Here is a 27,115-nt window from a genome sequence, read left to right as displayed (position 1 = left end):
TCATAGATAACTAGCATTGTCGTTAGCTTTTAATAGTCTGACTTTGGTGGTTAACTAGCTGTCAAAACAATGTTATAATGACCAAATACAACCAGAAACAACTGTTCAGACTTGCATGTGAAAGGTAATTCCCGATATGTGGTTTGGATTGTGCGACGATTTGTAAAACCTCAAAATAATCAGGCATCTTTTCTTCAGTCCACTTAAGAGAGTAACGGCATGTTGCCCAGCACAATATGGCGTCGCCGTTGACGTGCGATCCAGTGGCCAATAGGGCGTCTATTTATTATATCTATGGTCAAGAACCCCTGTTGAAGACCCTAGGTAGCCTATATATTGTAATTGGAACTATCATATTATACATATTCATATATACTGAAATATTATGTACATATGTTATGTACTTAAGTATGAGATCAATAATGATCAGTTTATGGTCATGGTGTGCAGTTTGGTTAAGTAGTTTGTGAAGACATTAATTAAGTGTCTTCTCTTCAATGAATTTGCCATTTTCTTCAATTACCCACAATCTCAGCAAATAACTTTGTGTATCTTCACATTGTTAATAAATGGAAATGTATATGAATATAATCATTTTAATGTTAACTGTGCCTTTTTAATGTTAAAAAGTTACCCTCTTATTCTCAGAAATCTATAAATCTTCTCATTTAATGGAGGTAATGATGTTGGTGATTTAAATGTTTCAGATTGAAAAGGAAATAGGCATACTCTATTCTATTCTATTCTATTCTATTCTATTCTATTCTATTCTATTCTGCGCATGGGACTTTTACTGTAAAATCTCGAGATAACTCTGAGCTTTGACGCGTCGTTCACGTTGCGTCGCAGTTTGCAAAACATTCGCAGTAAGATGGCGCTGTCTGGAGGGGCGGACAGAGGATCTCACAGCATGGATAAGAGCATAACACTCCCTCCGGATGAAATCTTCCGCAATTTGGAGAACGCCAAGAGGTTCGCTATAGATATAGGTATCATCACATGCAAACTTCCAACCTTGTTCTTTTCTTGTTCGTACTACAGTCACTTGTGGAGTTTGGACGTGTCAGAGTTTGTTGGGCAGGGCTGTGCTCAAACCTGTTAGCGCGTGCTGCTAATCTGACAGTTCATTCACTGTATGTGAGAAATATCAACAAACACTTTTGATTGAGTCTTCGAGGCTGTAAATATCAACTGAATAATGTTGATTATATAAATAAACCTGAACGATGAGAGGTTTATATGTTCTTCTGGACTGCAAAGTGCAATCATGATTATAATTGTCAGATGTTTTGGTGGACTCAAGAAACTCCTGGTGTAATGTGTTAGTAACAGAATAATTATCGTATAAGAGAAGGTTAAGTGTATATAAATATAGAATAAAGAAACAATTTGACCTCATCTTATCTGACAGGTGGCTCTTTGACAAAACTGGCCTATTACTCCACTGTTCAGCACAAAGTTGCCAAAGTAAGGTCATTCGATCATTCAGCGAAGGTAAGCTTGCAGGTAAGATTTTCTCATTTAACCCCATGGTTGCACATAACATTAGGGGCCTTATGTTTGGAGGCATTTTCAGGAATTTGGATGAAAAATTAATTAACTGTACAAAAGAGTAAAACAAATATCACTTAATGTTAGCTTGAATAATTATATAAATCAGTCACTTATATCGGCACCAGAAAAGCTTCATTGATCAAGTGCACTAACGCAAGGATTTTTTTTTTCTGTCTCTGAGCACTTGGATATAAAATATACAACATATATCATGAATAAAAAATTAAAAAAAGAAAATGATTTACATGTGTGAGCAAATTGGGTACAATGTTTTGCAAATGTATAAATGTATATTTGCATTATGTACTTTTTCAGAAACAGAATAAAAACAGAATATTTCACAGTAAACGGTAAAAGAGAATAGTGGCCGTTAACTGTCTCTTATAGACATGTATGGCTTCAGGGAAGGACCTGTTCTTGTTTCTGTGTGTGTTGGAGCTCAGTGCTCTATACCACTTACCCAAGGGCAAGAGTACAAAGAGGGTACCAATTATTCTTTTAGTTGCACTGCCTGTCTGATGTAGCCTACTTTTGTCTGATTTGGTGACCAAGTATATGCTGACTCTGCTGGGCCTTTGTCTAAAAATGCTTACATTTACCTCCACTGTTTTAAGTGTGTTCAGCTGCACTAGATAGACAGCTGTCTTGTCACCATTGTGAATGAATTCAGTTCCTGCTTGGTAGTGTTGAACTTAAAACTAGTCTAAACTGAATTCTACAAATAGGAACCTTGCCTTAGATTCCAGTCTATCAAGGTATTGCAGGAGGTAGTGCATTCCATTTTGACTGCACAGGGTTTTAACGATCATACATTCCTGTTTTTTTTTTTTTTTTTTAATTTGTGTATGAGGACCTATTAGAATTTGTGACCACCAACCACTTGAATGCTGTCAGTGTGAACAGGACTTTAAGCATGGCACGTATATGTGAGGGGGAAATACAGGTTAAAAAAGTGACATGAGAAGAGCCAGTGTCTACTACACATTGCTTTGGTTGACTAACCAGTGACCACGCTGTACATGAGCAAATTATTGCCTGTGTTATTTTTAACTAAGTCCACCCATCAAATTAAGGGAAATCAGTATTTACAAAGTAAAAATTTCAGACTAATATCAACACTTTTGGTAGTCCGAATTGCTCAAAACAGAATTATCTGAGTTAGCTGTAAGCTCAGAGCCCACCACTATCAGTACACTTTTAGTGTTTTCTCAGGATTTGATGAAAAAAGTGACTATTAATAATTAATAGTTTTTAATAATATTTAATTTAGTAATGATTATAATATAATAATTAATAGCTGATCAAAATTTTGTGGTAAAAAATAATGAAAATATTGTGTTTATTTATTTTTTGGCAGTGAAAATAACCTTTTGAAAATACTGATATGGCAATAATAAAATAAATAAACATACTATATTATAGGTATTATTTTTGAAGCAATGTAAACATGTTACACAACAATATACTTGGTTTTAACACATTATACATGTTATGGTATAATGCAAACAAAGATATTTTATTATTGGTTTCTTGTTAAATTGTCTTGTTGTTGAACAATTGCAGAAAAGGGACCAAAAGACCACCACACACACCAGTGTGAACGTAATAAAGTGTTTGCCTAATCAGTAGCTGCAGTAGTAGTATCTGCATAGGATTATACACCTCCTCAGTACGTGTGAGAATGACCTGACAAGGGGATTTGCCTATATAAATTTCTCTCCATGAATAATCACTAATGGCGTAGTTATAAGTGTATGGCTTTATGGATAAGTACAGAATCCACATATGTGCTTCTCCATCTGTTATTAGAGTGCAGCTTGCCTTAGAATGCCTCGCATCTCAGAGCATGTTTTGAAAATAAATCTAAAATCATGTTGGTTAAAACATATTTTAATCTAGTTGTGATATTATGTTATACATATATCTAAATTATAGTAGCACTTTACAGTAAGATTCTGTACGTTAACATTAGTTACAACAATAGTTTTATAATTATCATTAATAATAAATATAATTATTGTATTATTATTTATTAAAGTCTTTTTTTTTATTTTACCTGTGGATGTAATTGTTTTACTTTCTATTTAACCATGTAGCATAATTTTTCATTTTACTGGTTTCCAGGAAAAAGATGGCGACCCTCTTTATGAGATATCTGTTCAGGAAGAGATTACTGCCCGTCTTCACTTTATCAAGTTTGAGAATGCTTACATTGAAACCTGCCTGGATTTCATTAAGGACCACTTGGTTAACACAGAAACCAAAGTCATCAAAGCTACTGGTGGAGGGGCGTACAAGTTCAAGGACTTGATAGAGAAAAAGTTAAAGCTAAAGTAAGTAGAGTTTTAGAGCTTACTGAGAACAAAACAGACACGCTTTGAGTTCAAGGATTTAAACAATCAAGCATTTGTTGTGAATTGTTGTAATGGTAGTTATATCATTTATTTTTTCCTCTTAGAGTGGACAAAGAGGATGAAATGACTTGTCTGATTAAGGGATGCAACTTTGTTCTGAAGAATATCCCACATGAGGCTTTTGTGTATGCCAAACACGCTGATTCTGAATTCCGGTTCCAGAATACACACCCGGACATCTTCCCATACCTACTTATAAATATTGGCTCTGGAGTCTCAATAGTAAAGGTATATCCATATATAACAGCATCTACATGTCTCTGTGACATTATGCACACACACACAGAAATGCTGAGTTTGTGGACTCTGTGACTTTCTAAAGGTAGCGTCCATATGTTGTTTTTGAAGGTTGAATCAGAGGACAAATTTGAGCGTATTGGTGGCAGTTCTATAGGTGGTGGCACTTTTTGGGGTCTTGGAGCATTACTCACAAAAACTAAGGTGGTTCATTTTGTGAATTTTTACTAGGAATTTCTGTTTATTCTTTATTTTTCATGCACTTACTTATTTTGAATTTCCATTCCCATTCTCCGTCTTAGAGGTTTGATGAACTTTTGCAGTTAGCTTCCAAAGGACAACACACAAATGTGGATATGCTTGTTAAAGACATCTATGGAGGTGCTTACGGGTCCCTGGGTTTAACTGGTGACCTCATTGCAAGTAGCTTTGGGAAATCAGCCACCACAGACAAAGGTAAAGTAAAAATCATGTGCTTTGATTGTAACGAGAGGCGGTTTATTGTATGATCTGTTTTCCTCACCCAGGAAGAGTCATTTGACCCTTCACCTAGTTGGCAGTGTTACTAGTGTGAACTGAAGCCAAAGGTCTTTGGCTTCACAAAGGCGTGTATGAGGGAAATGTAACAGAAACCTGCAGTGGTCCTTTTGAAGGTCTAATGTAATATAAAAACAAAGACCAGCAGAGTGTCTGGCTGGTGAATTTGCCACAACATGCTTAACATCTTTATTTAGGTATGCACTGTTTAGCACCATTTATTCAAATGAAGGAATAGTTTACTTGCAGGGTTTTTCCTGCATTGAAAATATTTTGGCGACCAGAGCCGACCACCAAAATTAACCTTTGTCCCGCACACCGGAAAAGATTTATTTAATTTAATAGCAGGCTTCTTTAAAACGCTCCTGTGAAGAGTGTCAAAGTTTTCTGTTTACAACGTGTTTTTGCAGCTTTGAGCTTTGTAGCCAATCACAGTCATATCTGTTGAGCATGTGTCGTGAATGCAATTAGATGTTTAAGTCAGTCAGAATCCACTCAACACTGCTCAAAACGATGGAGTTTTTGTTCAGCATAAGTTCTGCACACTAGTAAATCCTTTAGTTATAACCAAGTATAAACACAATGTCAATAAGTGATTCATTGCATAGCGTAGACAGCTTCATTGATTATAACAGGAGTTTTCACAAGTGTGCAGCTTTGTGTACCTCGCGTTGTAATTTGCAGCTTCAGCGATTATAATGGCAGCGTGTATATGTTTTTCATGCTGCTAACTACACATTGCAAAGCTTCTGGATTGACAACCATATTTAAATGCACAATTTGAATCCGACTGGCAGTAATAACCATAGCAATGGACAGAACAAAACAATCTGATACATGTCAAATGATCTGTGCTTTAATTCTTGGAGTGTAAATGCAAAATAATAGACCTGCCACTTTTTCTATGTATTGTATAATGTGTTACTTTGTTCATTTTAATACTAACTTTACAAAGCAGTCACTCAGTGACTTTTTACATAAAAATGTACAGATTTTTAAGTATAAAATAGTTCTAAACACTTTTTTTTTATGATCTGTCCTGACAGTAATTCTTTTTTTAATTCATAAATAAATTGGATAAATTAGTATTACAAACTGTTTCTTTGTATTTATTTTGGATTTATTGTCAGTACTGGGCAATTCACATGGGTAGGGTACTTTGTACTGTGTGTGTGGATGACCGTGTTCGTCCGCCACCACCGAAGACCATTTTTGACCCAGGACAAACCCTGACGTGAGAGTTATAAGATCCCACTTACTTAGATGAGCATTTTGTATTTGTATGTATTACTCAGAGTTCTCCAAAGAAGACATGGCAAAGAGTCTACTGCATATGATAAGCAATGACATTGGACAGCTGGCCTGCCTCTACGCCAAACTGCATAACCTTACCAGAGTCTATTTCGGAGGATTCTTCATTCGAGGACATCCTGTCACCATGCACACCATCACCTATAGCATCAACTTCTTCACTAAGGTCTCCAACCGTTTCTTTTTAATCTGTTCATAAGCTGTGTAATAATGTATCAATAATGGTTAAATGGCTTGCTGGAAAACTTGATCAGGTCAAACGTGGCATTCTGTCAAATATTTTGTTTAATTGATTATTGTCCCAGGGAAGTGATTTCCTTCATAGCTAGTTTAATGTGTCTCTTATCACTCTCTTATATTTCTTATCATATAATACAACACTGACTACATGTTATTTCTCACTTTCATTTTCAAGATAGAAATCTTATTACATACTGCTATGTTGTGTGGATATTTTGGATAAAGAATTGGATTTATTTGTAGGGGGAGGTCCAGGCTTTATTTCTAAGACATGAAGGATATCTTGGTGCTATTGGGGCCTTTTTAAAGGGGGCAGAAGAAGACAGTAAGTTATTGTCATATACACAATCAAACTGTTTAGTACTTGCTGCAGGGATTGTAGTTTGTTTTACTGACTTGTTTTTTTTTGTTAGACCCTAACCAGTACAGCTGGGGTGAGAACTATGCTGGCAGCTCTGGTCTCATGAGTGTATCACCAGACTTAAATCCTGTGCAGCGGGCTCGTAGCGGAACGGTAAGTTGAAACAAAAAGAGAGGCCCACCGTAAATTTGCTGCTGCAGTATTTTTTTTAAAGAAACATCTTTTTTTGAGAGACAAAGTAGATTGTAGTTGGAATTATATCTTTAGTGCAGTATATTTATGGATTTGGTCAACTGAGATGCATGCTGCTTATCCTTCATGACCTATTTTGTGTTCTCCGTAATGTTCTCATTTCATCTCTTTTCTTTTTTTTTTTTTCTTCTCCATCCATCTTCCCCGTCTATTCCGTAACCTTTTGCCTCAGTTTTCAGTAAGTACTTTTCCATCCAGGCTTTTCTTTGAGTTCTCTCTGGATGCTTTTTGCTTTCAAGAATGCTCATCCTCTAGCTGTTGTGCCATCACTGGTAGCAGTATTTCCTGAAAATACAAGTCTCAGAAGGTTATTTTTGTATCATGGATATTATTCAGTGTGATGCATTTGTTTTTCATGAGTGCACCTTAACTAGTAGTATATAAGAACTCTCCATCTTGTATGTTTGACAGTTACTGCTGTGGGAAATGTGTCATAAAGGTGGCATTTTGATCACACTGTTAGGACCTGTTCACACAGATGTGTGTTTTCCAACTTAAACATATGCTAGATGGACGTCTTTTACTATTGCGCCACTTGTCATCGCTGCTTTTTCAGTGTTGCATGCATGAGTGTCATGTTTTTAAGATGCCGAGCCGAGTTCAGCTTTTAAACATGTTTCAAGACACTGCCTCCTTTTCCATTTAGCAGCACTGTGGCTCTGGATTTGTATACTTTTTTTGTGTTGTCTCTGTGAATGGGTTACAACCACAAATAACAGTTGAGTATGGCTAGTAAATAGAGTGCTGCAGAGATGGGCACTCTATTTTCCTGGTTTTGGCCTATTTTTGTAGGCCAAAGCCAGGAAACGAGTTAGCATTTATAGCTTTCCAGTTCCATCGTCCTGAAGACAATGTTGTTTTTTAATGGGTGTTTGGTTAAAGGCCTGAAATAAGATCTGATCAAGATATTTTCACGTTTTATTCTACAACATAAAATACATCAGTAATACCCCCTTGTGAATTTTTTATTTATTTTTTAAAGCTTTTACTTGTCTTGAGCAGGTGGCTAAATGGTACTACGGAGGTTTTTGAGGACATTAAAGTCAGCATGAAACAGAAGTTGCAAAAGTCTTTTCTTCCTTGGAGGGGAAGTTATTTTGATTAAAGGTTATGAGGGCACATTCATTTAAAAAAACACAATGATGGGCATGGATAATTATTTATAATAAATACTTCAATATTTCACAAAAAAAAAAAGTCAATTTTGATTTCGTAGTGACTTTAAACATCACACTAAACAGGAAAACTCATTTACTCATTAGTCTGCTTTCACAGCCTCGTGTTTTATAATCATGCTCTTGCAAACTATTCTAAGTCAGACTTTCAGATAATTTTTTTTTTTTTTTTTTTAATTAAAGACTGAAAGAGTTGTTGGAAGCTGTTTCAACTTCTTCTTGGTGTCAACAGCATTTCTGCTGATGATGTATTGCAGTACCTTTGCAGATGAATACACAAATTGCCATTTAGTGCATTGTGGGTACTTACTCCACTTCCTTCATTGTCTTCAGTTTGACATGTTGGAGATGGACCGCCTGGAGAGGCAGCTAGTGAACCTCCCCCTGCTGCAGGACCCAACCTCTTATATCCCAGACACAGTGGACTTGACTGAGGATGCTTTGGCTCGGGAGTACTGGCTCTTCTGCTTTGAGGAGGCATTGGATGGGGTGAGACTTCCAGGCTAATTTGCTGTGCTAACTTGTGAGAAAATAAGTATACAAGTCTCACAACTCGGCCTGAAGGCTAGTAAATTTTTTGCGGCTTATTCTGAACAAAAACAACCAACTGGGATTTTCTGACCGTCATGTAAAGCGGCTAACAATGTGTTTAATCTGAAACCATAATTGACCAGTATGGGGGAAAATAGCATAGCAGTATCCTTCTATGAACAATGTACAGGAAACACTCAAGAAATTAGTGGAAATTTGTGTTGACTTGGATTTCCATTAGTTCAAATTTAGAAACAGGACAGAAATAAATCTCTGGTCTGAAAAATGTAGTAGGGGTGGGAATCTTCAGGCACCTCGTGATCTGATCCGATTCCGGGAATCACAATCGCATCTAAAACAATTCTTGATCTACTTTTTTTTTTTTTTTTTTTTTTTATAAATTAATGAATGAGTTTACCAACTTTGGATGATAAATTTATTTGTGCATTTTTATGAAATTACTTATAAGTACTTTAAAAAAAAAAAAAATACAAATAAATCATTCTAAACAATTGCATGTTAAAAATAACTAAATATAGCTTCAGAGCATACAAGCAAATATAAATTACTAAAAGGGAAAAAATAAAAAAATAAAATAAAAATTATTATTTAGTGCTTTCAGTATTTGACAGTGCGTTAAGTATCTGAAACTTTTCCAGAAAAGGGCAGTTAGGGATATTCCTTTTTCTCAGCATTGACATTTGATAATTACTGATGACATCATAGACAGTTGCAGGTCCAGTAGGCTGCACAGGCCTGTTTTAACATATCAGATGTTTTGTCCTGTCCGTTATTTCTGTAAGATATAACGGACTGTTTACATTAATTTTGTATCATAAAAGCATTTGGAGATTTAAGTACAGTTAACCACTTACACAGAGTCATGGCCACATGTCACGAGTGTGTTGTCTGGAACTCAGCCATGTTTCAGTAAAGCACAATGCAGCAGAGTTTAAAAAGCCCTTGTTAATGCGGGAGAGGAGAAGAAGTTCATCTGTTTTATTATGCCCGGTTCAGACTACACAATTTTAGCCCGATTTTGCCAAGATATGCTTGACGTAGAGTGTCGTGGGGATTCGTAAACGACATTGGGCGTCGGGATGCAAGATTCGATTGTTTCAGCTCGTGTAGTGTGTCATAGTGGACGACAACTGATGCCGTGTCTGCAATGCTTCACGACTTCACGACAAAAAGACTAGCATGTTTAATTTTTTTCTAGGTAATCCACAACAAGTTCAATCACATGTGTGACACTGGCCAATAGAAGCACAGAAACACATTCCTACATGCTTTCAAACATGCCGAAACAAAAGAGAGACAATGGTATCGTTCCTGCTAGGTGGAATGTTTGTGGAGCTATGGCAACAATACTCCTGCGTTTATGATGTTTCCTCGAGAGACAAAGTTACCATGAAAAACAGTAAATAAAACATATGTTACCTCAGTTCTCTTTGGAGGAAATCCAAATATTCATGCAGTCCAGATATGTGTCCACTTTTGGGCTTTTCTGATGACAAGACAGGGCAAAACACGCTGCTAGCCATTGTTTGTTTATGCTCACGGCACCTTCTGTCAGTCGATAGTCCCGCCTTCTTTGATGACAGCATGCACGTGGTTAAAGACGGCACGCGATGAATGGTCATGTAGCAACGTGTAGTCTGACATGTTTCTTGTCAACAACACAACAAAATTTTAAGAGTCAAAGTCATATAATCTGACACAGTGACTATCGTGACTGAAAAAAATATTGTGTAGTCTGAACCCGGCATTAGGAAGGGATCGGAGATTCTCAAGATGAATACTTGGGACTGGGAGCACAGTTCGGAACCCGAGTTCGCGGAACTCACTTCCCTCGTCTGCGCCTGACCTATGGCTGTGCCGGTAAACTTGACAACCGCACCACAGTGGTGGTAGAGCGCCACTGCGGTGGCTAAGTAGCACCGGCGGTGATGCGCTAAAACACTTTTTTTGTGTATGTGAATGTTGTTTTACATGAATATTATGATACGAGTGAAGCACAAAACTTTGTTTACAAAAGAAATAATAGGTTAGCAATTAAAGGGGTAGTTCAACCAAAAATGAAAATTGTCATTTATTACTCACCCTCATGTCGTTCTACACCCATAAGACCTTCGTTCATCTTCAGAACACAAATTAAGATATTTTTGATAAAATCTGATGGCTTAGTGAGGCCTCTATTGCCAGCAAGATAATTAACACTTTCAGATGCCCAGAAAGGTACTAAAAACATTTTAAAATGGTTCATGTGAGTACAGTGGTCCAACCTTAATATTATAAAGATGAACTAAAGGTGAACTAACCCTTTAAATGTTACATCGCAGTCATGGAAACATTTGGATTCATGCCGAATGAGAGGTATGTGAGCCCATAAATTTAAGCTTGCGATCTGGTCACCCGAATCACCCGAATTATCAGCGAATTTAACAGTATTCCATTAGTTGTTCCACTGGACATGGAATCTCGTTTCTTTTTCCAAACCTTCACTCACGTCTCACCCATTTTCGCAGGGGATTATAAACATTTCTTACTTTGGTTCACTTTTAATTAGGCCTATTATATTTGCAATCTTTACTGTGGTAAAGTAGAAAAACACTGTAAGACAGATACCTTTTTGCTTGCACATCAAATTCTGTTTAACACAGTTTGTGCTTGTTATTAGACTTGGTAAGGCGCATCAAGTTAATTTGTATAGCACATTTCACACACGTCGGTTTTAGTGTGTCTGAGCCATCTTTAAAGTGTTAGCTCACCCCAAAATGAAAATTCTGTCATTAATTACTCACCCTCATGTCGTTCCAAACCCGTAAGACTTTCGTTCATCTTCAGAATACAAATCTTCAATACACAAGATCTTTTTGATGACAGAATGCTGTCAGATTTCCTTCCATTGACTGTCTTTGTAACTACCACTTTAACACTTCAAAAGCTTCATAAAGAGATCGGAAAACTAATCCACTAATCCAGTCCAAATTTTTTGAAGAGAATCGGTCGCTTGTTATAATGAACAGATTTAATTTTATTTGCATGTAAACATTGATCAGTGAACATAAGCAGAAGGGAAAGGCTGTCTCCAAGCAGAGGTTGGCCCACTGGATTGTGGATGCCATCGCCTTGGCGTAAAAGTCCCAAGGTGAGCTGTTCCCCTAGGGGTGAGAACTCACTCCACTCTGGGTGTTGCTTCCTCCTGGGTGTTGGTGCACAGAGCCTCTCTGGCAGACATTTGCAGAGTTGCGGGCTGGGCGACACCAAACACATTCGTGAGGTATTATAATCTCAGAGTGGACCCGGTGTCCTCCTGTGTGCTGTCGATAAGTAGATAGCCACGGGTTCTCACTTGCTGCTCCATTTCCCTCCCTGGGAACGTTTCCCTGCCATTTTGGTCTGGCTGAAAACGTGGGAATCGAGTTCCGAAGCACACTTCCCTGGGGTAGGAACAGCACTTTCGACCATCCTCTGAGTAAAACCCTGTCCCTTCCATCCGCTTGGATATGGAGGACTTCTCTCAGGCTTACTTCAGGCGCTGGGTAGGTTACAAAGTTTGTGAGTGGCAGTTATTATTGGGCATACCGCGGCTTGACCGCATCTGCGTCTCCAACACTTGTGACACGATTCAGTCGCTATGGTTTTCCATAGGGACCCCATTACGTGAGTATTGACGTAACGTCGAACGTGACTGACTGAATGGGAATGTCTAGGTTACTATTGTAACCCCAGGAACGGAGATGTTACAGCCCCTTGCCATAGCCCTGAACCACCAATGAATGGCCGGGTTTCCTCTCTCTCGGCTCCTCAGCAATATATGAATGAAGTGAGTATTCCGCTCCTATTTATACCCGTATGTGCCGGGTAGGTGTGACTCTGCATGTAAATCTCACTGGCCAATCTTGATTGGCTCGTTTTGTACCACTTGGAGGTGACCCCATTACGTCAGTATCGACGTAACGTCTCCATTCCCTCCTTCATAGAACGGGGGTTACAATAGTAACCTAGACATTCATGTTAGTGTAACTTTCCAGTTTTCAGCATTTTTTGTAGTATATGCAAAACGCATCTTCTGCTCGCCCATGTAAACAATGATAATCATAAAACAGTAATTTTTCTTATAGAAAATAGTGGTGAAGTTTCCAAGCAAGGAAAGCATTTTAGTTCAGCAGTAGTGGACATGCAATGAGTTGGCAGCTTAAGAGTGTACTCACACCAAGTGGATCCAAGTGGATGCTGCACACTGGTGGTGGTTGAGGAGAGACCCCCGATATGATTGTAAAGCGCTTTGGGTGTACAGTAGTACATAAGAAGGCTCTATATAAATGCCTCATTCATTCATTCACTCACTCACTCACTCACTCTTTCATTCATTCATTCACTCACTCACTCACTCAGTCATTCACTTATTCACTCATTCACTTATTCACTTATTCACTCACTCGCTCACACTAAGTACAGTTCCCCCGAGCCCGAGCGTGATTGTTAGCGATCACACTGCATGCACACCATGCCTTCGGCATACCTCGCCCGGGCATGGTACGGAGCGATCACATTAGTCAAATGACGCATGTAATAAATTAATGTTCATATAATTTAATTTAATAATTGAATCACTATCGAATCACAATTAATTTGATTCTTAGCTTTTTAATTCAGTTATTGACCGAAACAAACAATTGACGATTCAAAAATCCATGTTTCAAGATCAATTCATATGCATTGACAGGATTTGCAATCGATGGATCGAGAAAACAAGTGAATCATTACACCACTAGAAAACACTTAAATACTATCGTATATTTTCACTGTCCTGTGCATGCCCTGTGCAATGACGCCTGCGATTGCCTTTGTATTTTGCTTCAACCATGAAGCCTTATGCAAGTTTATATACTTGTTTGATGTTTTTGTGTGTGCTTGTGTATATTGGCAGCAAGCGGAATAAAGCTGTCTCCAGCACACAATTCCATTGCAAATACGTGGTGAGCAAAAAAAATTAGGTATATATGTAGTTCCTCCACAGAATTGCTATGTGTTTCCTGAAAGTATAAAGCTAGCCATTATGATCGGATTTCTATACTTACTAATTGGGAAGACTCTTCAATCCAAAGCAACTTGTAGATGAAATGTATACCTTGCATTCACTAAATGTGTTCATTGGAATCGAAGCCATGACATTTGTGTTGTTAGCGTCATGTTCTGTAGCACTTTGGTGGCTTGCAGTCAGAGGCTGAGATTAGAAGTGTCAGGTTTGCTGTACACTATATATATTTTATTGATTATATAGTCAGTAAATTTCATAGCTTCTGTTCCAGCTGTATTCAAATGGCGGACCACGGTCTGGTTCTGGACCCCAGCTTGGTTCCATCTGGACCTTTGACATAATTGCGGCATTTTACCGTTTATACAGATTAAAGTGAGCAACGCGTCAAAACAACGGTGCGGTTCACACCACAAGCGGTCAGGGTCGTTACGGTCATGATCTTTCGGCGCCACATCCTCTAATATTTTTATCTGGAGCCAAACACCCTTCATTCAAGCCCTTTCTGCTCTATGTGCATTGTTTCTCTCTCCTGCTAAAGACGTATAGCGCCACATTAAAAGCTGCAGATGACATGGTTATTTTAACAGTAGCAGATACTTGGTGAGCAGCAAAACATACTTTTGCTTAAAGAAGAGAATGCACCAAATTATTTTTTAAGAGGTAAAGCCTGCACTCCCAGTATGTTTTCTCAGTCCAAAGGCCTTCTTTGTGCCATACACGTACTGTAGATGTCTAAATGTAGAAAAAAAAAAAAAAAAAAGAAAAGAAGAAGAAAAAGGGGCCTGATAAAACATCTGATTTTACCTTTTTATATTCATATTCAGTTGGGAGAAATTAAATGGACTTTTTTTGTTTTTGGTAAAAATTCTTAGACATCACTGCTTTGGCTCGGGGATTCTCATCTTTGATGACTATTTTGAGTGTTTAGGATTTTTTCTTTTACAGAGTACTACGGCTTCCCCGATGGAAATGTATAAGTGTTCTAAAAAAAGGTATTCCACTGGAAAGGAAATATAGAGACCGGACCTCTTGGAACTTTAATTGAATACCCCTGTGTTGCTACCCCACTGGAATGATGGTCAAATACTCCTTAAACTGATGTTTCCATTAGTGTTTTATTCGTGACACTCATGTAGACATCGTAAGAGCTATAGTAAACACACACTTTTTTGCAAACACACACACAAAAAAAAAAACACTGTATAACTCCTACACAATAACCATCATCACAATAAAACGATAGTTACAATTACTTTTGTAATTGTATCGCACACACACACACACCTGGCGGAAATGGGTCAAGCTTTATACAGTCCAAATGTTGCATGTCAAGTCCGTATCAAAATAAAAGTCCTTCAAGGCAGCTTAGTACAAATAAATCAATACAGACTATAAACTCTCCTTTGTAAATTAGCGGTCTGTTACACCCTGTTCTACTCTGTCATATCCCAAACTTGCACATGTTAATGACTTCAATTTGTTTTTTTAACAGGTGGTGAAGCGAGCTGTGGCTAGCCAGAAAGACCAACCAGAGGCTGTGGAGAGGGCAGAAAAGTTTCGTCAGAAATACCGTCACAAACTCCAGACTCTCCGGCACCAGCCTTTGTAAGACCACCATGAACCTTCAACCTCTGCCATGACTCATCATGGGTTCATTCTTCAGCTTGACTGATGTATCTGTGGCTTAATATTCAACAAGATCTTAGTAGCGATTAGGATGTTTTATGAGTTACAGTCTTGTAGTGTGTGTGTGTGTGCACGCTTGAGTGTTGCTGGATGAGTGTTTCTCTCTTCTAATGTAGCTTGCCTCTCCTCTCATCTCTAGTGCTTATGGATCCCTCACCGTCAGAAGTCTTTTAGACACAAGAGAACACTGTTTAAACGAGTTCAACTTTCCTGACCCCTACTCTAAGGTTTACATTGAATCATCCTTCACCTTGCCTGTGGTGCTTCAAATTACATCAGTTCCCCACAATCTCATATTTAAAATCTTGTAATCATATTTTGTCTGTTATGAGATTGTTTCAATATCTATCTCTGTGCATCTGTTTGTCTATTTTCCAGTGGTTAAACCATTGTTTAGGTTGAGTGTTTTTTTAGTTGCTAGTGGCCAACAGAGAATTATCTGACTCAGTCTAATTCTCTATTTTTCCTTACAGATCAAGCAGAAAGAGAATGACATGGCCCTGAAATACTATCTAAAGGTGGTGAAGTCAGTAGAGGAGCTGAGCTGGGAGCAAAGACAGTTCACTTTGGTCAAAGGCCTCCTGGCCGGCAACGTTTTCGACTGGGGAGCCAAAGCAGTGTCAGAGTGAGTGTACTAACAAATATGCTAGGAGAAGATTTTTTTTTTTTTTTTTAAAGATTTGTTTGTTTGTTTGTTTGGGGAATATTCTTACTTTTAATTGTTTTTCAGCGTGCTTGAATCAGATCCAGACTTTGGGTTTGAACAAGCAAAACAACAACTACAAGGTATGAAAACTTTTACCCTTTCACATAATAGTGATAAAATGTTAAATTACAAATTATTTCTTTGTCTGATAAATGATAAACACTTTTATGTGTTTTATGCGTACAAAACTTTTGGAATAATTTCAATTTATTTTATCAAAAATACACTGAAAACAATAATATTATTACAATATTATTATTAATTATTATTACAGTTCAAAAGAACTGTTGTCCATTTTAAGACTGTTGTCTGTTTTTGGCCACCAAAATATTTTCAGTGCAGGAAAAACCCTGATAATTACTCCAGTCTTCAGTGTCACATGATCCTTCAGAAATCATTCTAATATGCTGACTTGGTCAAGAAACATTTTTTATTATCAGTGTTGAAACCAGTTTAGCTTTTAATATTTTTGTGATATATTACCATTCAAAAGGTAAGTAAGATTTAAAAAAAAAAAATGTATCCTTGCTGAATAAAAGTATTATTTTCTTTATTTTCTTTTAAAGAAATTAATACTTTATTTCAGCAAGGATGCATTAAAAATTGATCAAAAGTGACAAAGAAATTCATAAACTTTTCTCTTTAAAATAAATGCTTTTCTATTCAATTTTTTATTCATTAAATAATCCTGAAAAAAAGTATAATGTTTTCCACATAAATATAAAACTGTTATCAACATTGTTAATAATTGAGCACCAATAATAATTGATAACAATTGAGCACCAAATCAGCATGTTAGAATTATTTCTGAAGGATTGTGTGACACTGAAGACTGGAGTAATGACTGATGAAATTTCATCTTTGCCATCACAGGAATAATTATATTAAAATATGTTAAAATAGAATATATTAAATATAATAGAATAGAAAATGTATATTAAAATAGAAAACAGTTATTTTAAATTGTAATCCTATTTATAGTATTACTGTTTCTACTGTATTTTTGATCAAAAAAAAAAAAAAAGAATTATTCCAAACTTTTCACCAGTAGTGTATATATTTTGATACCTTTTAAGATTTCTATATACTGAACATTTTATATTCCCAGAGAGGCCATGGCTTGTGGATGCCTACAACCAATGGATTGAGAGAATGAAGGTCAGATCTTAAATCGACAATGACTTTAAAGTCTCTCAAATGCCATATTGAACTTTATAGTTAGCTGCACTAATACACTGTGTTCACACAAGGTGCAATATAATAGTATCTCTTCTTTTTTTAATGAGAAGAGATGCAACAGGACATTTGGTTTTATTTACACACACAGTTGTGTGTACTGTAAAATCTGCACAGGAATCAGGATTGATTTAAATCAAGCTAAAATGTGTTCTAAATGTACACATGTTCCCTGGGGCCTTAGAAACAAGTAGTTTTTTTTTTTTTTTTTTTTTTTTTAATAATAATTAAGAGCAAGTCATTTTTATGATGTATATAATTACAAATCAAGTAAGTAGTATAAGTTGTACACAAAGGTTTTTTGAGTATCAATAAATGAAAAAAAATGTTAATAAATTGTTGCAGGCACGCACTCCCTCATTTAGAATAATCTGTATTAGAGGTTGACTGATAATGGATCTTGTCGATACCAACTAAAGTGAGATAACAGGCCATTAACCAATTAATTGAATAATATTTTTTTTATTACTTGTATGAATTAAAACTTTCCACACAAAATGCTGAAAGGTATTATAAATTGAACAATGATTTCACCTTGAAAATGTTTTGTAATTATATAATAAAAAAAAAAAAAAAACTGCTTTACTACTCACCATAGGCGCCGATCCCACGGAAATGGCCATGCACCTACAGAAAAACACAAGATATTCTCCATTCATTTTATCTAATCAAAAAAACAAAACAAAACAAAACAAAAAACATGATTGAGATTCGGGAATGTGTTTTAGTTTGGTTCTTAATCATAGGCGGATGGCGAACCAACTCCAGGGTATGGCTAAGGAGATGCACTTACCCTTTAAAAACACAAAACCGCACAATCTACACATCCCAGCATAAACGCTCCTGATAAATGATTTATTATTGAAGCGTTTATGTTCACAAACCACTGTTAATTGTAATAGAAAAGCAAGCATACTGTACGCAGGATTTGGCATGGCAGAAAGTGTGTAAGGAGTGCTCCCTTTTATAATCACTAAAAAGCTGTCACACTTTTTTTTTTTTTTTTTTTTTTAAGCTCATCGCAGTCTCACAATGTTCTGTTATAATCAATGAAGCTGACTGCACATTGAATCTATTTACATAATTGTTCTTTATAATGAGAGGATTTGCGAGCGTGTAAAACTCAGAAAGCACTCACCTCTCAACACCTTTTTTTTTTTTTTCAGTGCTAACTTAAACACCTCTGATTGGCCATTGCGTTCAAGAAATTAACAGATATGTTTGTGATTGGCTACATTGCTCAACGCTGCAAAACGCGTTGTAAATAGAAACCTTTGAGATACACACTGCATCGTTTGCCAAATCTGGTTCACCAGTATGCTATTATTATGGAGAAAACTGATCCTAGACCAAAAACAAAGACTCTAAAAGCAATCAGAAGCAGCAAGAGGCATTATATTTGACTGAAATGCTTGTATTGAAATATTTTATATTCTTCTAATTATATGGTAATTTGGCTACTTTTGGGCTATTTTTGATTGGCCATTGGGCTAGTTTTGTTACACAGACCTGGCAACTCTGTTCATTGTCGATTTACAAGAATAGGAGAGAGCGGGAAATGGAAATAAAATCATGTCATGACTTTTTAAATGTAAATTTTAAGTGTAAATTTAAAAAAATGTAATAGTTGGCATGTTAAACAATCTATGAAGTCTTCCTGGGTCTTGATTGAACACTGTGCCTGCTGGCTTTCTCTTACAGGGTCCTCCTCATAAATGTGCATTGTTTTTCGTAGATAATAGTGGAATAGACATTATTCTCGGGGTTTTCCCTTTCATTAGAGAACTCCTCATCCGAGGCACAGAGGTAAGTCAACAACAATGTCTCAGAAGAAAATTGTAATTGTTGGCTCTTCTCAATGTGTTCTTTGAGTTTTAGTTACACATGTGAGCACGTTGGCTTTTAGGTTGTGCTTGCCAGTAACTCAGGCCCTGCCCTAAATGATGTCACTAACAGTGAGCTGCAGATCCTAACTGAGAGAATAGCTGCCATGGACCCTGTCATTCAGTGAGTTCTCACCCTTATTACCTGTGGTGAAAAGGTTCCCTTAAAAAAATGATTACTTTTTTTTATTTATTTTTTTGGTAAACCTGAGTGTAGATAATGTAACATGAGAATAGCAGCCAGTCTTTGTGCACATCAATAGAATGAGTTTGTGTATATGTCCGTGCCCTCTGTCTCAAGTCGCTTGTCATTGAGCTAATTTGTGACAAACCAGTTTATGAGCACTAAAGATACCCATTGTTTGTTTTCTTTTTTTAATATAAATGTTTTTACTATGAAATAGCTAGTTTAATAGGCTTTTTAAAAAGGCTTAAAAATTTGAATTAGAAGTGTGCCTTGGATTATCTTTTTTGATTAAATTTTATCCCTACCAAAAAGCACCTTTTTACAGAACTTCAGTGATAACATAGAGATGTTTTCTATCAAAATGTTAAATTATTAGTTATTAATATTAACTGAAAAATGTAAATTTTTAACAGTAATTTTACAGTGTGGTGCATTTTGCTCCAGCATCTTGACATATAATAGTCAGAAAATCTCATTTATTTAAATGGAACAGTTTATTGACCCTTTAGACAAAATCTCAATTTTTTTTTTTTTTTTTTTTTTTTAATAATATATGAGACATCATGCTTCTATGGCTCATATGAAATAGTATGATGTGAGAATATAGAGCTCATAAAACTAATTGAGATTTTATAACAGTATAGCAGAATACTTACATAAAATATAAGTTTACTTGCTAAAAAATGTATACAACAGGATTTCAGCAAAGTTTTGATCATGTTGATAATTTAGAGGCTTTAGGAGTTTGTAAATCAAATTTGATACCTTAGGCTTTAAAAGGTTGAAGCTTAAAGGGTCAGTTCACCCAAAAATGAAAATTCTGTCATTTATTACTCACGCTCATGCCGTTCCAGACCCGTAAGACCTTCGTTAATCTTTGGAACGCAAATTGAGATATTTTTGTTTAAATCCGATTGCTCCGTGAGGCCTACATATGGAGCAATAACATTTCCTCTCTCAAGATCCATAAAGGTACTAAAAACATATTTAAATCAGTTCATGTGAGTACAGTGGTTCAATATTAATAATATAAAGCGACGAGAATATTTTTGGTGCACCAAAAAAAACAAAATAACGACTTATTTAGTGATGGCCGATTTCAAAACACTGCTTCAGGAAGATTCGGAGTAGTGTTGTCAAAAGTACCGGTACTTCGGTACCAAGTCGGTACTGAAATTTTGAAAATGTGACGATACCAGCATTTCTGTAGTACCGGTAGTACTGAGAATCCGGGTATATTCGGTACCCACTGATAGGACTGTGCCAGTATTTACTTGAATATGACACGAGTGAAGCACAAAGCTTTGTTTACAAAAGAAATAATAGGTTAGCAATTAAATGTGACATCGCAGCCATGGAAACATTTTGGTTCATGCCGAATGAGAGAGGTACGTGAGTCCATAAATTTAAGCTTTGTATTCTGTTTTGCGAATCGCGATCTGGTCACCCGATTAGCAGAGAATTTAACAATATTCCATTAGCCTAGTTATTCCACTGAACATGGAATCTCTGTTTCTTTTCCCAAATCTTCACTCACGCAGGGGATTATAACGTTTCTTCCTTTCGTTCGCTTTTAGGCCTATTATAGGCTATTCGCATTCTTCACTGTGGTAAAGTAGAAAAAACACCATAGGACAGAAACCTTTTTGCTTGCACGTCAATTTCTATTTAACACAGTTTGTGCTTGTTATTAGACTTTATAAAGCGTGTCAAGTTTATTTGTATAGCGCTTTTCACACACGCTGGTGATTTTCACTTTTGCTTTCTCTGGCAGCGCTAAATCAAACATAGCCTGAATGCCTGAAGATAAAACTCGCTCTTCAGACCTTTTACAACAAGTGTCAACTCCTTGTAACATCAGGAGATAACATGAAGATATTATTAAAGAGAAATGGTCTCTTTCCTGCTCGTGTCCCACATCTCTCTCAAAGAGCACAGCAGTAGGCTATATGATGCATCTTTTTGTAGAAATAAAAAACGAATGTTTTTTTTAAATAATATTTAACTTTCTTATTATTTAGGTTACCATTATTTACCAATATTTATTCCATAGTTTTACAGGCTGTAGTGTGTCGTTTCATTGAAGGAATAGCTAAAATAAACACGCGTGTCTGTTACAAAATGGATGTTTGAGCATTTTTTTTTTTTGTTTTTTTTTGTTTTTTTTATTTCAAAATTTATTTCATTGAGGTATATATACACACACAAACATACACACAAGCTCCAAATATTTATATGTATGATTACCATATTTAATATGTTTTTAAAATAGGCTATATAAAATAGTAAAATAGTTCCAACAGATTTTGCTGTGGTACCGAAATTGGTACCGAGAACCGTAAAATTTTTATAGTATTGGTACCGACTACTGGAATTTTGGTACCGTGACAACACTAATTCGGAGCATAATGAATCAGTGTGTCGCATCATGATTCGGATCGCATGTCAAACCGCCAAAATCTCGCTGAAATCTCGTGACTTTGGCGCTCCGAACTACGGCTTCGACACGCTGATTCATTACGCTCCGTAGCTTCCTGAAGCAGTGTTTTGAAATCGGCCATCACTAAATAATTCGTTATTTTGTTTTTTTTTTGGCGCACCAAAAATATTCGTCGCTTTATAATATTAATATTGAACCACTGTACTCACATGAACTGATTCAAATATGTTTTTAGTACCTTTATGGATCTTGAGAGAGGAAATGTCATTGCTCCCTATGTAGGCCTCACGGAGCCATCGGATTCAAACAAAAATATCTTAATTTGTGTTCCGAAGATCAACAAAGGTCTTACGGGTGTAAAACGGCACGAGGGTGAGTAATTAATGACAGAATTTTCATTTTTGGGTGAACTAACCCTTTAAAGCGTGGTAAAGAGGTTACTTTGAAAAATAAATATTGTGAACTGTTACACCCTTATTCTTTACACTGTACTGCTATAACATGGTAACAGCAGACTGACCATGTTTCCATTTTCCCTTTTTCAGGGCTGCACTCAAAGAGGACAGACTTGCTTTGGTGCAGAATGGTTCTAGTTCTCCTTGTTTAGACCTGAGGTATAATATGTTTCCCCCCCATAGGCCTATATGTTTTCAGTTGTTGGAGTGTAACAGAATTACTGCTTAAAACCATGTCCTCTTCCTTTATTTTTCATTCTTCAGTCGCCTGGACAAAGTCCTGGCCACAGTCGTCAGGGAGCGGGGCACAGATCTGGTTATCATTGAAGGTATGGGTCGGGCCATCCACACAAACTACTACGCCATGCTCAGCTGCGAAAGTCTTAAACTAGCCGTCATAAAGAACTCCTGGCTGGCCGAGCGTCTTGGAGGCAAGATCTTCAGTGTAGTCTTCAAGTACGAGGTCCCTTCTAAATCTCGAGGGCATCATTAGGGAAATAAAGAGGTTTTAGAGGTAAAATGGCTAGCTCCAAAAGGAAAGAGCACTGCTTGGTCTTCTGTGCTTCTTCCTGAGATTGACATAATGATTGTATTTGAGGTTTTCTTTTGCTCTTGCTTCCTTTTTTTTTTTTTTTTTTTAATCAAAATCAATAATAAAGGGGTGGTCGTGTGTGCCTGCTCTGAAATTGAATGTGCACGTCTGCTGTAGCCTCCCTCATAACAATTGGATGACAGCTGTAGGGGCTTTTTCTTTTGATGAGATTGAATTTTATTGTTCTCAGACCAGATTCTGTTGCTGAAGGTTCCTTCCTTTGGATTCAGGATGTATTTGCAATGACAAATATAATATTTTATGAACAGTTTTGAATTAGCCCTAATCCTGTTGGATTTAACAATATATTTAAAAGTATAAACCTGTGTTAATTAAATATGGTTCTTTCTTTTGAAACAAAGTCTTTTTAATGAACACATTTTGTGTATTTTTTTTTTTTTTTTTTTTTTTTGACAAGCAATCTGGTTTCAAACAGAATTGGTATGTTTCTAATTATTTCACTCACTGCTTTTGTTACTGCCATACTGATTCATATCTCATTCAGCTGGCATTGTCTTTTAATGGCTAGCACCTCTGTTCCCATGACAACATTTTGTAGCGACAATGATTTTGTATTGTTTTAATACATTAGCAGTGGCGACCCAACTGAAGTTAATATCAAAAGCTTCTTACTCAAAATAGCATGCTTGGCTTGGTTTTTGGAAAAACTAAGTAACAATTTATGGATTCTGATTTATTTTTTATTTATTTTTGGCCACTGTCTGAATATGATAGATAAAATGGTGTAACTATTTAAATATAAATAGACAAAAGATAACACATTTTTTAATGAGTTGTGCATCCAATAACACTAGGTGTCAGTGTTGTATTATAATTAGTCCTATACAAATACCTTTCTTGATAAAGACAAATGCTAATGTACTAGACTTTCAGGGTTCTCTCTCTCTCTCTCTTTTTCTTTAAATTATCAGCCATTGATTAGGGGAAAAAATGACAGGGAACAGAGTCTGCTGTGCCTGCTTCAGATATTCCGTCATTATACTGTACTGCATTTGTCCTCAAATCTGATGCAGCTCTTGCTTTCTACCGTCTGTGGAAATCTTTGTAATATAAAATCCATTTCAGGGTTCTACAGCACAGCATTGCCTCACTATCACAGCTCTTTCTGGATGGGAGAGAGAGACAGACAGTTTGTGTATGCGAAATAGAAAAATCCATTCATGGTTTTTTAAGATAATCTATAACACAATCAATAGTTTGTGGGCACTAAATGTTAAAAGCACAGTATTTCAGAGATATGTTACAGAGCAAGAAGCACATCAATTTTTTTGGTTGGTTCTCTCAATATATCTTATGTGTTTATGCATTATTTACATGTGTGGCCCAAAAAACCCAAAATGTGTCATGAATTGCATACAAATTGACAAGCTATGTTGTATTTTAAGCGCAGTGTGTACGCCATCATTCTGACTAAAGGTTTTGGACTGATAGTCTAGAATGCGACACGTTCAGGAGTCAGTCTTGTGGTAGCTTTACAATATGCTCATCACAGACGTTGTGGAAACAAGGATCTCTCTCAGCCTAAAGCTGTTTGTACTGTCCATATTTATCATCTGGCCAAAGGCTTACTTTACTAATGCATTGTGAGATTTTGTAAAATCTAGTGTAAATATAACGTAAACTTGTACATAAAAATGTACTGTTTATTTGCATATCTTGATGCATTCTTGAGATTTCAGAGAATTATACTCACTTGACAATCATGTAATTCTATGTCAAATATATTTTACACTGTCTTCACTCAGTTTGGGTCTCTTTAATTTCTGCATTTGTATTTTCAAAAATAAAATTTGGCCCTCTTTAGTATTGACCAGTCACCAAGGACTTCAGCAGTTATAGAGTTTTACAGTCAACATGGAAGTGTTCACAATACATTTTACTTCAAATGTGATATATTTCTAAATGAATCACATTCTGTGAGGAAAAAAAGCAATCAGGATTTTATTCATCGATCTCTATTATGAGAGGTGATTGGAATGAATAGTTGAAAATAGGTGACATCCACTAAAAATAAAAAGTTGGCTCAAAGATAGAGCACTGGTGAAATATCCAAACTATAATGAAATATCTCATCAGAAGCCACAGATATGTTTGAATGGCTGCTAGTAGAAAAAGATGCTTTTATGTGTTCAAAATGGTGTAATTACCACATCTACCACCAGGGGCTTACTGTATCTCAACCTCTTGACCTGGACTGCCTTATGTATCACATGACCAGCCGAGTAATATTTATTTTAGCTTAGTAACCATCCTACAGACACATTTAATAAATAAATGAATCATGGCTGACTCTGAAAAAGGGTACATCTGGACCACTGAAAAGCTTTTGTCTTGATGCCTGCTTCTATGCCGCTTGCTGTCAGTAGAAGTCCAGGATGACAGCCGTATCTGCCACCACAAGCAAAACCTTACTCTGTGCGCATTGAAGAAAATCTTTTTTCTGACCCTATCAGAACTTTTGCAACTTTAATGTAAAAATTACACCTGAAAACCAAATGTGACACATTTCAGAGAAAAAAAAAAGATACAAATAAACACTTAAAATAACCTGTCTGCATAAATGTATACACCTTTATAGTTGGCTGTGTGGCCTATTCAGAATTAACCAATCAAGCTCATGTGAAATAGTACACCTTTCTTTACCTGAAGTTACTCTGATTAACTCCAAATAAATCTGTTGTTCTTATAGGATTTTTCTGACATCTTCTTTGTTGCATACTACTACTATAAGAGCCATGGGCCACAAAGAGCTTACAAAGCGTCAGCGGGATCTCACTGTTGAAAGGTATCGCTCAGGAAAGAGCTACAAATAAAATAAAAAAAATTCCAAAACATTAGATAAACCATAAAACACAGTGAAGACAGTCATCAACATGTAGAGAAAGTATGCTAACGGTCTACTCAGATTCAATGAACTATGCTTAGCTATGCTAAAAGTGGTACCACCAGACCCTGAGATCGGCTGAATGGATTCGAAAACGGTAAAACTCAACTGTTTAACTCTAGGGGAGTTGGAAAATGAGCCTATTTTCAAAAAAAGTGGAATGTTCCTTTAAAAATCCCAGGATGTCCTTCGAAAAAGAGTAGGGGTGATCCTGGCCAAATTTGCCCATTGGCCTCTGTCCATCATTATGGCCTCCTAATCATCCCCTTATAAATACTGATTGGCTTCATCACTCTGTCTCCTTTCCACCAATAAGCTGGTGTGTGATGAGCGTTCTGGCGCAATATTGCTGCTGTCGCATCATCCAGGTGGATGCTGCACATTAGTGGTGGTTGAGGAGATTCCCCCTTCCATATGAAAAGCGCTTTGAGTGCAGAGAAAAGTGCTATATAAATATAACAAATTATTATTACTGTTATTAAGAGTACTGGCATAATATGGTTTGTTTCATCAAAGGAGACACAGGAACAAGAAACATGGGATGTGGGGAAAAATAAAATGTGTAATTTTTTGGCCGCTGATTATGTGTGGGCTTGGTCTCTTTTTGAGATTTTTGGCTCAGGCTTTTATTATTATTATTATTATTATTATTATTTATTTATTTATTTTCTTTTTTAACAGGCACAACACCTTCACTGAGATGCAGTTGCAGTCTTTGAAGAAGCTGTTGTTTATTACTGTGCTTAGTACTGAACAGGGTATTTCTTGTGCTGAAATCTGCTGATAATGCAAAGCTGCAGACAGAGGGTCCTCCGGCATATAATTCCCATTCTTTCTTTATTTCTTATTGACTGTGTTTAGTTCATTATTAGCTTGATGACTTGTGATGTTTTAAACCAACAAAAGCCTCAAGTTATTTCTACAGATACTGATGTAACATGGGTTACTGCCAGAGGCAACAAGGAAATTTAAAGGCATCTGTGAAATTTCATTTAGACATGATTTGCTAGATGAAAATTCCATGGTGTAGTCTGGTGACTTCCTCAAGTAAGTATAGGCTACTTTATATAAAAGTAATGTTATATAATTTTTCAGATACATACGTGTGTGTGTGTACATACAGTATATATATATATATATATATATATATATATATATATATATATATATATATATACACAGTACTGTGCAAAAGTCTTAGGCACGTCAATATTTTCAAAAAAGGCTTTTAAGCCAGTTATTTATATCTTTTGCTGTAGTGTGTCAGTAGGAAATATCAGTTCACATTTCTAAACATTTATTTTGCCATTATTTGTAATAATCCAGTGAGATTTTTGTAAGCACGAGGAGTCTGACAACAGCTGGT

At 36.3% G+C, this 27,115-nt stretch overlaps 1 protein-coding gene across 5 annotated transcripts; it reads left to right on the top strand.

The window, feature by feature from the left end:
• Nucleotides 1-844: 844 nt before the first annotated feature.
• Nucleotides 845-24,609, top strand: pank4 (pantothenate kinase 4 (inactive)). 5 transcript variants are annotated; one of them, XM_051911528.1, is made up of 19 exons: nucleotides 845-989; nucleotides 1,412-1,506; nucleotides 3,679-3,887; nucleotides 4,013-4,196; nucleotides 4,317-4,409; nucleotides 4,508-4,661; nucleotides 6,038-6,219; nucleotides 6,537-6,618; nucleotides 6,707-6,807; nucleotides 8,415-8,570; nucleotides 15,152-15,264; nucleotides 15,485-15,572; nucleotides 15,819-15,970; nucleotides 16,076-16,131; nucleotides 17,160-17,209; nucleotides 18,989-19,093; nucleotides 19,194-19,294; nucleotides 22,343-22,411; nucleotides 22,517-24,609. In XM_051911528.1, exons 1-19 carry the CDS (start codon nucleotides 872-874, stop codon nucleotides 22,743-22,745), a joined length of 2,337 nt encoding a protein of 778 aa, XP_051767488.1. In that variant the 5' UTR covers nucleotides 845-871; the 3' UTR covers nucleotides 22,746-24,609. The 5 variants fall into 5 exon arrangements, with proteins under 5 accessions (XP_051767488.1, XP_051767493.1, XP_051767492.1 ...); XM_051911532.1 differs by having other exon boundaries at nucleotides 847-972; nucleotides 1,412-1,494; XM_051911531.1 differs by having other exon boundaries at nucleotides 847-972.
• Nucleotides 24,610-27,115: the final 2,506 nt, after the last annotated feature.

This window comes from Ctenopharyngodon idella, chromosome 11, assembly GCF_019924925.1.
Source record: "Ctenopharyngodon idella isolate HZGC_01 chromosome 11, HZGC01, whole genome shotgun sequence".
Taxonomy (NCBI): Eukaryota; Metazoa; Chordata; class Actinopteri; order Cypriniformes; family Xenocyprididae; genus Ctenopharyngodon; species Ctenopharyngodon idella.
This window is presented reverse-complemented; position numbering and strand designations above follow the sequence as displayed.